This window comes from Aegilops tauschii, chromosome 5 (genome assembly GCF_002575655.3).
Source record: "Aegilops tauschii subsp. strangulata cultivar AL8/78 chromosome 5, Aet v6.0, whole genome shotgun sequence".
Lineage (NCBI taxonomy): Eukaryota > Viridiplantae > Streptophyta > Magnoliopsida > Poales > Poaceae > Aegilops > Aegilops tauschii.
The window spans coordinates 447,041,656-447,053,630 of NC_053039.3; the positions used below are offsets into that span (position 1 = coordinate 447,041,656).

General features: G+C 44.0%; 3 protein-coding genes across 4 annotated transcripts; 1 reads left to right on the forward strand and 2 right to left on the reverse strand.

Annotated features, from left to right (window-relative positions):
* Positions 1 to 1,849: 1,849 nt before the first annotated feature.
* Positions 1,850 to 4,971, reverse strand: LOC120965263 (uncharacterized). Of its 2 annotated transcripts, none has more exons than XR_005757865.3 (2): positions 4,606 to 4,971; positions 1,850 to 3,382 (listed from the first exon to the last, which is right to left on the reverse strand). XR_005757865.3 is itself a non-coding variant. In XM_040390762.3 (2 exons), exons 1-2 carry the CDS (start codon positions 4,315 to 4,317, stop codon positions 2,876 to 2,878), a joined length of 1,335 nt encoding a protein of 444 aa, XP_040246696.1. In that variant the 5' UTR covers positions 4,318 to 4,971; the 3' UTR covers positions 1,850 to 2,875. The 2 variants fall into 2 exon arrangements, 1 of the variants encoding a protein (XP_040246696.1); XM_040390762.3 differs by having other exon boundaries at positions 3,490 to 4,971.
* A 1,098-nt stretch (positions 4,972 to 6,069) lies between these two features.
* LOC120964901 (uncharacterized) lies at positions 6,070 to 8,182 on the reverse strand. The gene is made up of 2 exons (XM_045229115.2): positions 6,386 to 8,182; positions 6,070 to 6,299 (listed from the first exon to the last, which is right to left on the reverse strand). The coding sequence occupies exon 1, from the start codon at positions 8,040 to 8,042 to the stop codon at positions 6,459 to 6,461; it is 1,584 nt and encodes a 527-aa protein (XP_045085050.1). The 5' UTR covers positions 8,043 to 8,182; the 3' UTR covers positions 6,070 to 6,299; positions 6,386 to 6,458.
* Positions 8,183 to 9,803: 1,621 nt separating this feature from the next.
* Positions 9,804 to 11,975, forward strand: LOC109758255 (uncharacterized). Its single transcript, XM_020317103.3, has 2 exons — positions 9,804 to 11,095; positions 11,621 to 11,975. The coding sequence occupies exons 1-2, from the start codon at positions 9,842 to 9,844 to the stop codon at positions 11,681 to 11,683; spliced, it is 1,317 nt and encodes a 438-aa protein (XP_020172692.2). The 5' UTR covers positions 9,804 to 9,841; the 3' UTR covers positions 11,684 to 11,975.

Sequence of the window (11,975 nt, forward strand, 5' to 3'; positions counted from 1 at the left end):
TGGCTCATAGGGGTGTTGTCCGCGTCTAGTTAATTTATACTCCCTCCGGTTTACTACTCTTTCAAAAAGTCAAACTTTGACCAGTTTTATGGAGAAAATATCATGGTCCACAATACCAAATCATTATACTTTGCAAGAATCAACGGCCCAAAAGAGGGTGACTCATAAACATATTATAGGGTTAGCCGGCTTTCCTGGTTTTCGTGTTCGTTCTTTGGATCTAGTTCCCGTCGTGTTCTTGTTACGTTTTGTTTTAGTCTTTTTTTGGTCTTTTCATTGTTTTCTTCTTTCCCTTTTTCTATTTTCTATTTTTTTCTCTTTTCCCTTTTATTGACCTTTCGGTTTTCCATTCTTTTGTTTTATTTTTTACTTCTTATTTGTTCACTTTTCCTCTACATTTTGTTCTTCTTTTTCATATTTCATTTTATATTCATTTTTATTTGTATTTCTCTTTGTCCCTGTTCCGCTTTTCCTGTTATTTTGTTTCCATTTCCCCCTTTTCTATTTATGCACTTATTTCATTTTCATTTTTTGGTTTCTTTTTGTAGAGATTAATTTTGTTAAATACTTTGTCGGGGTATTAAAAATGTTCTTTATGGATAAAAAGTGTTCAATGTATTATTAAAAAGTTTATCTCACCCATAAAAATCTTATCATATTTTAAAAAATCATTCTAGCATTTAATAAATATTCAGTGCATGTAGAACACATTCTTCATGTATTCAGTAAAAATATCATAAGCTGTTTATAAAAATATTCATCTTGTATTAAAAAATATTGATCATGAACCAAAAAATATTCATCATTTTTATAAAAAAAAAGTCATCATGTATTAAAAAATCCATCTTGTATTTGAAAAATCATAGTGTATTAAAAAATATTGATCATGAACCAAAAAATATTCATCATTTTTATAAAAAAAAAGTCATCATGTATTAAAAAATCCATCTTGTATTTGAAAAATCATAGTGTATTAAAAAATATTGATCATGAACCAAAAAATATTCATCATTTTTATATAAAAAAGTCATCATGTATTAAAAAATTCATCTTGTATTTGAAAAATCGTATGTATTAAAAAGAAGATCTCCGACACAACTAAAAGTTATATCAAAGTTCTTTGAATTTATTGTCTCTGGCTCCATCCTTTGCACTTTCACTTTTCCTCTAGCCTCGCTGCAAAAGCTATAGAACACCAAACCTGCGCAAGCTGGACTAACACCGTAGCTTTTGAAAAGCCGCATGAGCCGCTCGTCCTAACGGATGAGAACATAAATCGTTGAAACGCATTGTGGTCGGGGACACACACATTGCATGGAAGGTTGTCGGACCGCTGCTTTGTTGCCATATTGTCGAGGAAGAGGTCAAGAACACAAAAGAGTGAAAACAGGATAACCACTTTCTGCCATTACCGCTTTGACGGGACGGAGCGCCGGATGATCCGCGGGACAACAACACCACAAACTCCTTGATGTGTGCCTGTCAGCCATGTTAACCACACCTGGACGGGGACAGAGTCATGCGATGTGGCCTCCACCGTTGAGTCGCCACAGACATGGACACACAAAACTAACCTGAGAAAAACTTAAACTACACTCCAACTCTGTTCCGTGTTTCCCTCTTCTCCTCGTGGTGAAGTGCCCACCGAAGACAAGGGGAGGCGCTAGGTATGGAAACACGTGCTGAAAAATGGAGCTTCTCTTCCTTATGCCTTTTTTAGAAAGCTCTCTTCCTTGAGGCTATAGGGTCCAATCCAACCATATCCTTTTTTAAGCAATGCAACCATATATATCCGAGACAATAGCCAAACTACCACTAGTCAGAACCAAACATGCCAAAATACCACCAGTAAAAGCCAACTTGCCTAAATAGCACTCATTTCACTTTTCTCTAGCCAAAATACCACTAGTTCATAACTGAGACTAACATCATCCCAAAAAGACTTGCACGCCCTTACCTCTTCAACACAGCATGTACATGGACACAAAATGGTTCTCACAACACAGTATAGCAATTAGCAAAAGAGCACCTCCATGTACACACCATTCTGCTACTAAGCATGCATGCGCGTATACCATTCTGCTACTAAGCATGCATGCACGGTTGCAAACAGTCATCATACCATAGGATAGGAGTATTGGCTTTTTCGGAGAATATGAACCCAAGAGCATGTGTGCATGGCTTGCCACAAATCTGCCATCTCCTACAAGAGCACTCTTTTTCTCCAAGTTAACGGTGTGCCTCCATCCATTTCCTGAAATCTCAGCTATATTTGGCGATGCTCTTGCTTCCAAATAATGCAGCCCCTTGCTTTTCAAATTCAACTCCTTTATCACACTAGGTAGTATGTAACCTAGCAGTCCTTCAGCAACGGCTCTCCTTTTCTCTATCAATTTCATTATCATTTCCCTAAGGTTGTCCAAAAGCTCAACAAGTGCAAGCTGCTTCATGTCCTTAATCCAATTATTGAAAACCTCTGCCAAATTATTGCAGACATACTCAACTTTTGTCATTGCTGAAAATTTGCTTCTTGTACACACACGGTTGTGATGCATGTTCAAATAGGCTATTGCATCGGTGCTTTCTGCTTGTATTTCTGCCATCCTGGACTCATGCTTCTCTACTTCATAAGTCCAAGCTGCAGGCCACATATTATCTAGTATGTCACCTTTGAACTTTTTCTTGAAGTTAAGCATTAGATGCATCATGCATTCTCTATGTTCACAATTTGGGTACACCTTCGAGACGGCGTTCTCCAATCCCTTACATGCATCTGTATGGATTGCAAGCCCTTTTGGCTCTCCAATGGCCAATTTTAGCTGCTCCATGAACCATACTCAATTTTCTGTATTTTCTTTCTCAAATATTTCAAATGCTACCGGAAACATCCAACTATGCCCATCCACGCCAATTGCGGCTGCCAATTGTCCGGTGTATTTCCCACTAAGAAAAGTTGCATCAACCCCCAAATATGGTCTACGCCCTGCCAAAAACCCATCAAGCATGGCTTGAAGGCAATGAACAACCTATTGAAAACATGCACAATGTCACCCTTTTTGTTGGTAGTTGTTTTTATGTCTATCTCAAATATACTTCCAGGATTGGCTGCCAACAATTCGGCTCTAAAGTTCCACAACTGCTGAAAATTCTCCTTATATGTACCTTCCAATTGATCCTTTGCACGAGCTCTTCCTTTCCAAACATCGGTGTACTGAAGCTTAATATCATACTCCTTTTGCAAAGTTTCTCTAAGTTGTTTTGCACTCACCGTGGGGTTCTCCTCAAGCGCAGCATTCCCTTTATCAGCAAGCCAGTCTCTATTTGCCGTTCCTTTGCTGCAATTGGTACTCCCACAAGTATGGCCAAAAGGAAGTTTCTTTACCTGCAATAACATTAAAAAACATAAGTGCCAAATAAACAACGGTAAAAAGAAACAAATCAACAATAACATCAGCCAAAGCAAGAAGCAAACAACGGTACTAATCATACCATGAAAGTTTTAGTGTTCGGTAACTTTGAGGCATGTATCCTCCATGGACAATCCTCATCAGTGCAATTAGCCCTAAATCTCTGAGTGTCACTATACTGCATGCCAAAGGACCAATCTTCTCTAATTGCTAGTTGTCTCAATGCAACTCTAAATGCTTTAGAGTTAGGAAATGTGGCTCCTACTTCGATTCGAGGATTGTTTTTATCGTGGATATAAGTAGGAGCCGTATTATTCGCAAGTAAGGCCTCATCATCCCCTCGCACATGTTGTGGATCACAAGAGTTGTCAACATCTAGTGTTCCCAGTGGAACTCTTGCAGCCTTTGGCTCGGCATTTTTCTGTGGTTTGGCATTCTCCTTTGACTCAGCATTCTCCTCATGCAAATAGGTGTTCTCCTCATTGCATCCCACGGGCTCATCATCCTCGTACTCCCCTTCATAGGCTTGCTTCGGCCAAGCAAAGAATGGAGCGTGAACCGGCTGATCATCCATCTCCTCGGTCATGACAAGAGCAGGTTCATTTTCTTGTTGTTTGCTCTCAATGGTCACACTGAACCTTACTATTTTTGTGTGTGAACATATATCAAACAATTGAGCTATCTCTGATTCAGAGATCAATGGGACGACGTTACCTCCGGATCCATACCAAATGGTCATTCTCTGATCAGCAGACCATTTGTACCTCTCCTCCACAACCTCCTTTATCCGTGCCACGGACAAGCCCCGACCGGCCATAAAATTCCATGTTCTGCCCCTTGTGTACACTCTACTGCCGTCTACAATCGTCAAGTAAGACTGAACATCTATTTCTACTTTGAAATCACCCATCGAATCTGAAACATGCAAAACAGAGGCTTATCATCTAGGAGCGTTCACCATTCACAGTACATACTAGCAGGTAGAGATAGTAGATACTAGTAGGTAGAAACTACTACAAGCCTTAATTGTAATAAAAAAAAAGTTTAAAGCATCAGATTTGTGTATCCCATTGCTTCTTTTTTCACACAAAGAGTCTATATCTGACAGAACACCAAATATGCCCATCCAATTGCCATGAAAAATACCAAGGATTTTCAGCACTTGCAATGAAAAATAGGTAACAGGGGGAAATCATACAAGGTCGAGGGGATTGAGGGTGTAGTGCGTCGAGTGCCCTAGGAGGATGGTGTCGGAAGAGCTGAATCAGAAGCTGCCCTCGAAGGCCTGGGAGGGCGGCTTCGGGAGCCTGGGGAGGCCGCCCCAGCAGCTGCCGCGGAGGACCTTGGAGGAGGGCGTCGGGCCTCGTCGCGGTTCTGGAGGTCGGCGTCGGGACTCGTCGGGGTCCTGGGAGGTCGGCGTCGAGAGCCTGGGGAGGGCGGCGTTGGGCGGCGAGGCTACGGGACGCGGTGTCGGGAGGGCACTGAGGCTAGGGGAGGGCAGTGGGGCGAGTGGAAGGGCGGCGGAGCGAGCGCCGGCGCGCCGCCATGAGAGTGGGCTGGGAGGAGGAGGATACGGGAGAGATGTGTTATGTGTACGAGGATATCTCTTTAGGTTTACTGGGGGCATTTTGGGAATAACAGGAAAAGTGACAAGGAGCTAACGGTTTGACTCACAGAATTTGTTTGACATCTAACGGGAGTGCTATTGTGGCCTGAAAAACTGAAAGAGGAGTGCTATTTTGACACTTTGGTTTTTCATAGTGGTATTTTGGCACTTGTGGTTTCCATTAGTGGTATAGTGGCAATTCTCAGACAATAGCCAAACTACCACTAGTCAGAACCAAACATGCCAAAATACCACTAGTAAAAGCCAACTTGCCAAAATAGCACTCATTTCAGTTTTCTCTAGCCAAAATACCACTAGTTCATAACTGAGACTAACATCATCCAAAAAAGACTTGCATGCCCTTACCTCTTCAACACAGCATGTACATGGACACAAAATGGTTCTCACAACACAGTATAGCAATTAGCAAAAGAGCACCTCCACGTACACACCATTCTGCTACTAAGCATGCATGCGCGTACACCATTCTGCTACTAAGCATGCATGCACGGTTGCAAACAGTCATCATACCATAGGATAGGAGTATTGGCTCCAATTACATAGCATCTAATTAATCTCCTACAAGTTGTAATAAAGAGAGTTAGAACTGCAACTGATCAAGGAAATGCAGCTCTCTGGTCTCCCTGGTCAACGAACCAAAATCCATATAACTGCAAGTTGAAAATGGTATTAGTTAGTATTATGACATTTCCTGAATGTAGATGTCCTAGTGTTGGATGTCTTCTTTCTAGTATTAGCCACAGGATAGCAAAAAAAGAAAGGTTGTGAGCAACCTGATCTGGGCGCTCAACATCCAACAAAGAAGAACCAACAGTCATATAACATAAAAGAAGAAAGTATGCAACCTGATTTGGGCGATCAACATCCAAAAGCTTGCTGATATCCTCCTTCACATGGCATTGTTGTTTCTAGAAAAAAGAGATTAAGGATTATGATGAAGGCAATTTAGAGAAACAGAAAATTAATGAACAGACAAGACAAGTGGCAATTTAGAGAAAACAGAAAATTTGCATTCCAGTAAAGCAAAACTCATACCATAAGCAAAAGATCATTGTTCTCACAACCAAATGAACTAAACTCACTGAAGAGGGCTAGGAGTAGCAGTTTTGCTCCTTGTAGATGCACTAGGAGGTGTTGAAGCAATTGCAATAGCTGCTGCCCTTTGCCTTGTCATTGGGCTTGTAGGATTACCAAGTCGAGTACCTTGCTTAGTTGGTGTCTTAGGAGAAGTAGCTGCAATGCTTGCTTCAACCTTTGATTTTTTCCTATAGTTCAATACAACATTGTTAGCAATTAATATACAAGACATTTGGCAGCAAGTGAAAGAAATTTAGACTCATGAAATAATTACCGTGGAGGAGGAGTAGCATCTCGGTCCACGTCACTTTCAATCTCTGGCTCCTTGCATGTCTTTCGAAGATAACCTAATGCTCCACACCTTTGCATTTATGTTTTCTGCCAGTTCCACCTTCGGTGTAATTCTTTATCCTCCTAGTTCTTGGGCGTCCAGCACTCTTGGTAAGCTTTGGAGGGATCATATCAAATCCAGGATTTACCTTGGGCCATTGGGACCTGCCCCTAATTGGCATGAGAATTCCCTCATATGCCGCTTTGAACCTTGCCACTGAGAAGCACTCATCAATATAATCCTCTAGCTTGGCTTTTTTGGAGAATATGAACCGAAGAGCATGTGTGCATGGCTTGCCACAAATCTGCCATCTCCTACAAGAGCACTCGTTTTTCTCCAAGTTAAAGGTGTGCCTCCATCCATTTCCTGAAATCTCAGCTATATTTGGCGATGCTCTTGCTTCCAAATAATGCAGCCCCTTGCTTTTCAAATTCAAATCCTTTATCACACTAGGTAGTATGTAACCTAGCAGTGCTTCGGCAACGGCTCTCCTTTTCTCTATCAATTTCATTATCATTTCCCTAAGGTTGTCCAAAAGCTCAACAAGTGCAAGCTGCTTCATGTCCTTAATCCAATTATTGAAAACCTCTGCCAAATTATTGCAGACATACTCAACTTTTGTCATTGCTGAAAATTTGCTTCTTGTCCACACACGGTTGTGATGCATGTTCAAATAGGCTATTGCATCGGTGCTTTGTGCTTGTATTTCTGCCATCCTGGACTCATGCTTCTCTACTTCATAAGTCCAAGCTGCAGGCCACATATTATCTAGTATATCACCTTTGAACTTTTTCTTGAAGTTAAGCATTAGATGCATCATGCATTCTCTATGTTCACAATTTGGGTACACCTTCGAAATGGCGTTCTCCAATCCCTTACATGCATCTGTATGGATTGCAAGCCCTTTTGGCTCTCCAATGGCCAATTTCAGCTGCTCCATGAACCATACCCAATTTTCTGTATTTTCTTTCTCAACTATTCCAAATGCTACCGGAAACATCCAACTATGCCCATCCACGCCAATTGCGGCTGCCAATTGTCCGGTGTATTTCCCACTAAGAAAAGTTGCATCAACCCCCAAATATGGTCTACACCCTGCCAAAAACCCATCAATGCATGGCTTGAAGGCAATGAACAACCTATTGAAAACATGCACAATGTCACCCTTTTTGTTGGTAGTTGTTTTTATGTCTATCTCAAATATACTTCCAGGATTGGCTGCCAACAATTCGGCTCTAAAGTTCCACAACTGCTGAAAATTCTCCTTATATGCACCTTCCAATTGATCCTTTGCACGAGCTCTTCCTTTCCAAACATCGGTGTACTGAAGCTTAATATCATACTCCTTTTGCAAAGTTTCTCTAAGTTGTTTTGCACTCACCATGGGGTTCTCCTCAAGCGCAGCATTCCCTTTATCAGCAAGCCAGTCTCTATTTGCCATTCCTTTGCTGCAATTGGTACTCCCACAAGTATGGCCAAAAGGAAGTTTCTTTACCTGCAATAACATTAAAAAACATAAGTGCCAAATAAACAACGGTAAAAAGAAACAAATCAACAATAACATCAGCCAAAGCAAGAAGCAAACAACGGTACTAATCATACCATGAAAGTTTTAGTGTTCGGTAACTTTGAGGCATGTATCCTCCATGGACAATCCTCATCAGTGCAATTAGCCCTAAATCTCTGAGTGTCACTATACTGCGTGCCAAAGGACCAATCTTCTCTAATTGCTAGTTGTCTCAGTGCAACTCTAAATGCTTTAGAGTTAGGAAATGTGGCTCCTACTTCAATTCGAGGATTGTTTTTATCGTGGATATAAGTAGGAGCCATATTGTTCGCAAGTAAGGCCTCATCATCCCCTCGCACATGTTGTGGATCATAAGAGTTGTCAACATCTACTGTTCCCAGTGGAACTCTTGCAGCCTTTAGCTCGGCATTTTTCTATGGTTTGGCATTCTCCTTTGACTCAGCATTCTCCTCATGCAAATAGGTGTTCTCCTCATTGCATCCCACGGGCTCATCATCCTCGTACTCCCCTTCATAGGCTTGCTTCGGCCAAGCAAAGAATGGAGCATGAACCGGCTGATCATCCATCTCCTCGGTCATGACAAGAGCAGGTTCATTTTCTTGTTGTTTGCTCTCAATGGTCACACCGAACCTTACTATTTTTGTGTGTGAACATATATCAAACAATTGAGCTATCTCTGATTCAGAGATCAATGGGACGACGTTACCTCCGGATCCATACCAAATGGTCATTCTCTGATCAGCAGACCATTTGTACCTCTCCTCCACAACCTCCTTTATCCGTGCCACGGACAAGCCCCGATCGGCCATAAAATTCCATGTTCCGCCCCTTGTGTACACTCTTCTGCCGTCTACAATCGTCAAGTAAGACTGAACATCTATTTCTACTTTGAAATCACCCATCGAATTTGAAACACGCAAAACAGAGGCTTATCATCTAGGAGCGTTCACCACTCACAGTACATACTAGCAGGTAGAGATAGTAGATACTAGCAGGTAGAAACTACTACAAGCCTTAATTGTAATAAAAATAAAAATAAGGTTTAAAGCATCAGATTTGTGTATCCCATCGCTTCTTTTTTCACACAAAGAGTCTATATCTGACAGAACACCAAATATGCCCATCCACTTGCCATGAAAAATACCAAGGATTTGCAGCACTTGCAATGAAAAATAGGTAACAGGGGGGAAATCATACAAGGTCGAGGGGATCGAGGGTGTAGTGCGTCGAGTGCCCTGGGAGGATGGTGTCGGAAGAGCTGAATTAGAAGCTGCCCTCGAAGGCCTGGGAGGGCGGCTTCGGGAGCCTGGGGAGGCCGCCCCAGCAGCTGCCGCGGAGGACCTGGGAGGACGGCGTCGAGCCTCGTCGCGGTTCAGGAGGTCGGCGTCGGGCCTCGTCGGGGTCCTGGGAGGTCGGCGTCGAGAGCCTGGGGAGGGCGGCGTTGGGCGGCGAGGCTACGGGACGCGGTGTCGGGAGGGCACTGAGGCTAGGGGAGGGCAGTGGGGCGAGTGGAAGGGCGGCAGAGCGAGCGCCGGCGCGCCGCCATGAGAGTGGGCTGGGAGGAGGAGGATACGGGAGAGATGTGTTATGTGTACGAGGATATCTCTTTAGGTTTACCGGGGGCATTTTGGGAATACCAGGAAAAGTGACAAGGAGCTAACGGTTTGACTCACAGAATTTGTTTGACATCTAACGGGAGTGCTATTGTGGCCTGAAAAACTGAGAGAGAAGTGCTATTTTGACACTTTGGTTTTTCATAATGGTATTTTGGCACTTGTACGCTGGGCTTCACAGTCGTAGAAAAGCAGTGCTCCGATGTATACTCTTGGCCCATAGAAAACACAGCCCGGCCCAGGCCTGGTTAGCTATACATGGACAAGGCCCGCTGCCGCTGCCCCTGCCGCTCGTCTCTCGTCTTCTCCGCCGCCATGGCCTCCGATCTCGGGCAACCGCCGCCGGCGAAACGCCCGCCGACGGCGCCCACCACCATTACCGCTATCGGCGACGACCTCCTTTGCGAGATCTTCCTCCTCCTTCCCTCCCTCCCGAGCCTCGTCCGCGCCGCCCTCGCGTGCCGCGCCTTCCTCCACGCCGTCCGTTCGTCCCCCGCCTTCCGCCGCAGATTCCGGGCGCTCCACCCGCCGCAGATCCTTGGCTTCTTTTGCGACCCCGGCCGCGAAGCCGTCCCTCCCTTCGTCCCCCTCCGCAGCCGCTCCGACCCGGACATCGCCGCCGCCGTCCGCGGCGCCGATTTCCTCCTCACCCGGATCCCAGAAGACAGCGGCGACTCCACCCTCGGGTGGGAGCTGCAGAGCTTCCACGGCGGCTACGTCGTCCTCGTCAACAATGCCACCGACCAGATCGCTGCCTACAACCCCCTCACGCAGGCACTGCATCTCGTCCCCCACCCGCCCGAAGATATCATCTTCTCCATCTCCCCTGAGTTCCACATCCTCTTCTCGGAAGAGGACCAGAGGGTATTCCGTATGGTCTGTGTCCAGCACCAGGACACGCCGAGCCTAGCCGTCTTCTCAACGGCGACCAGCGAGTGGCAGGTTTTGCCGTGGGTGGAGACCCCGCCACTACCTGAAGGCGACAATCGCTTGTTCCACCCTGGCACGCAGCTGAATGGATTCGTTTACTGGAAACACGCGAGCCAAGCCTATGTGCTCGCTCTCAACACCGCGACAATGCAATTTTCCAGAGTGAGCTTGCCGCATTTCTTGGCAGAGATAGATCATATGCTGTTTAGGCTTGGTCAGACCAAGGATGGGAAGCTCTGTATGGTTGGGGTAGATGACTCTGACACAAAGATAGGAACACTTGTTGTTCGTGTTTGGGGAGCCGATGATGACGGTGTTGAGAAGTGGATGCTGGAAGATACTTTTTCACTGAGTAAATTTGTTGATGTCACTAAGTCTTCAACAGAGTATGATTCCACGGTGCAGATTGAGGCATTTGTCGATGGCTTTGTGTACCTCTGTATTCAGTATGGTGAGCATATTGAGTCCCTCATATCCCTCTCCCTGGAAACAGGAAAGCTGAACAAGATATTTGATGATACATATACAAGCCCTGCTCATCCCTACATCATGTCATGGCCTCCTTCTTTGGTATGCAACAAGGTGAGCCTGTGCTTGAATACCCCGGTAAAGTATTTTCAGATGTTTGGTCCTTAAATTTTGTTAAGTTACTTCCGAGCATTGGATTATTGTATAGTTGTGATAATCTGCCATTAATTCCACATTTTACAATTTCAGTCAACTGTTTTTTGTTTATTCATTACACAGCAATTGCTTGATACTGAATCTTGATAAAGTACCACACCATCATTTCTGATTCGCATAACTCATGGTACATGAGTTCAATTGCAGATTTTATATTGGTAGGAGGGTGCAATATTTAGCATGTGTTGTGCAGATTTTATGATCGCACAAGGATATACAGTGCTTGTCATGCTCCCTATCGTTTGCCATTTCGGCAGATCATATGAGATGGCATTGGTGTTACAAATCTTATGTCATTACCATTTACTCTTGTGGATGCTAAACTTGTCTATCCTTGGAATCTATACTCCATAGCATTGCACGATTTGTTTGTCAAAAACTTGAAGCCTTTACTTATGCTCAAATATCCTTTTTGGGTCTTAGGAGGATTCACAAACCAAGATTACTGGAGGCAGTGTTGAGGACGCTGGTTCTGTGGGAGCATGACAAAGAAACTCCCTCTGTTTTAGTCACAGCGCCACAATCGCACATATTTGATTGATGACGATGAAGCGAAAGTCATGGAGATAGAGTTTTTTTTTTTTACTTTGTATTGGGGATGATAAAAACTCGGCAAACAAAATCACTACAATGCATAACTGGCAACTGTGAGCGATCGTAAATTGAGAATAAGTGCCAACTTAGATAGCTTTAGGGAAAAGGCAGAAAGAGAGTTGATGGAATTTATGCTATCTTGCTGTGGATTGAGTTTCAGGCCATTTGATTCTTATCTTGACTA

Coding starts and splice junctions, on each gene's coding strand:
- LOC120965263 (XM_040390762.3), bottom strand. CDS start 4,317: ATGGGTGATTTCAAAGTAGAAATAGATGTTCAGTCTTACTTGACGATT. Junction 3,383..3,489: donor CGAACACTAAAACTTTCATG/GTATGATTAGTA, acceptor ATGTTATTGCAG/GTAAAGAAACTTCCTTTTGG.
- LOC120964901 (XM_045229115.2), bottom strand. CDS start 8,042: ATGATTAGTACCGTTGTTTGCTTCTTGCTTTGGCTGATGTTATTGTTG.
- LOC109758255 (XM_020317103.3), top strand. CDS start 9,842: ATGGACAAGGCCCGCTGCCGCTGCCCCTGCCGCTCGTCTCTCGTCTTC. Junction 11,096..11,620: donor CTTCTTTGGTATGCAACAAG/GTGAGCCTGTGC, acceptor TTTGGGTCTTAG/GAGGATTCACAAACCAAGAT.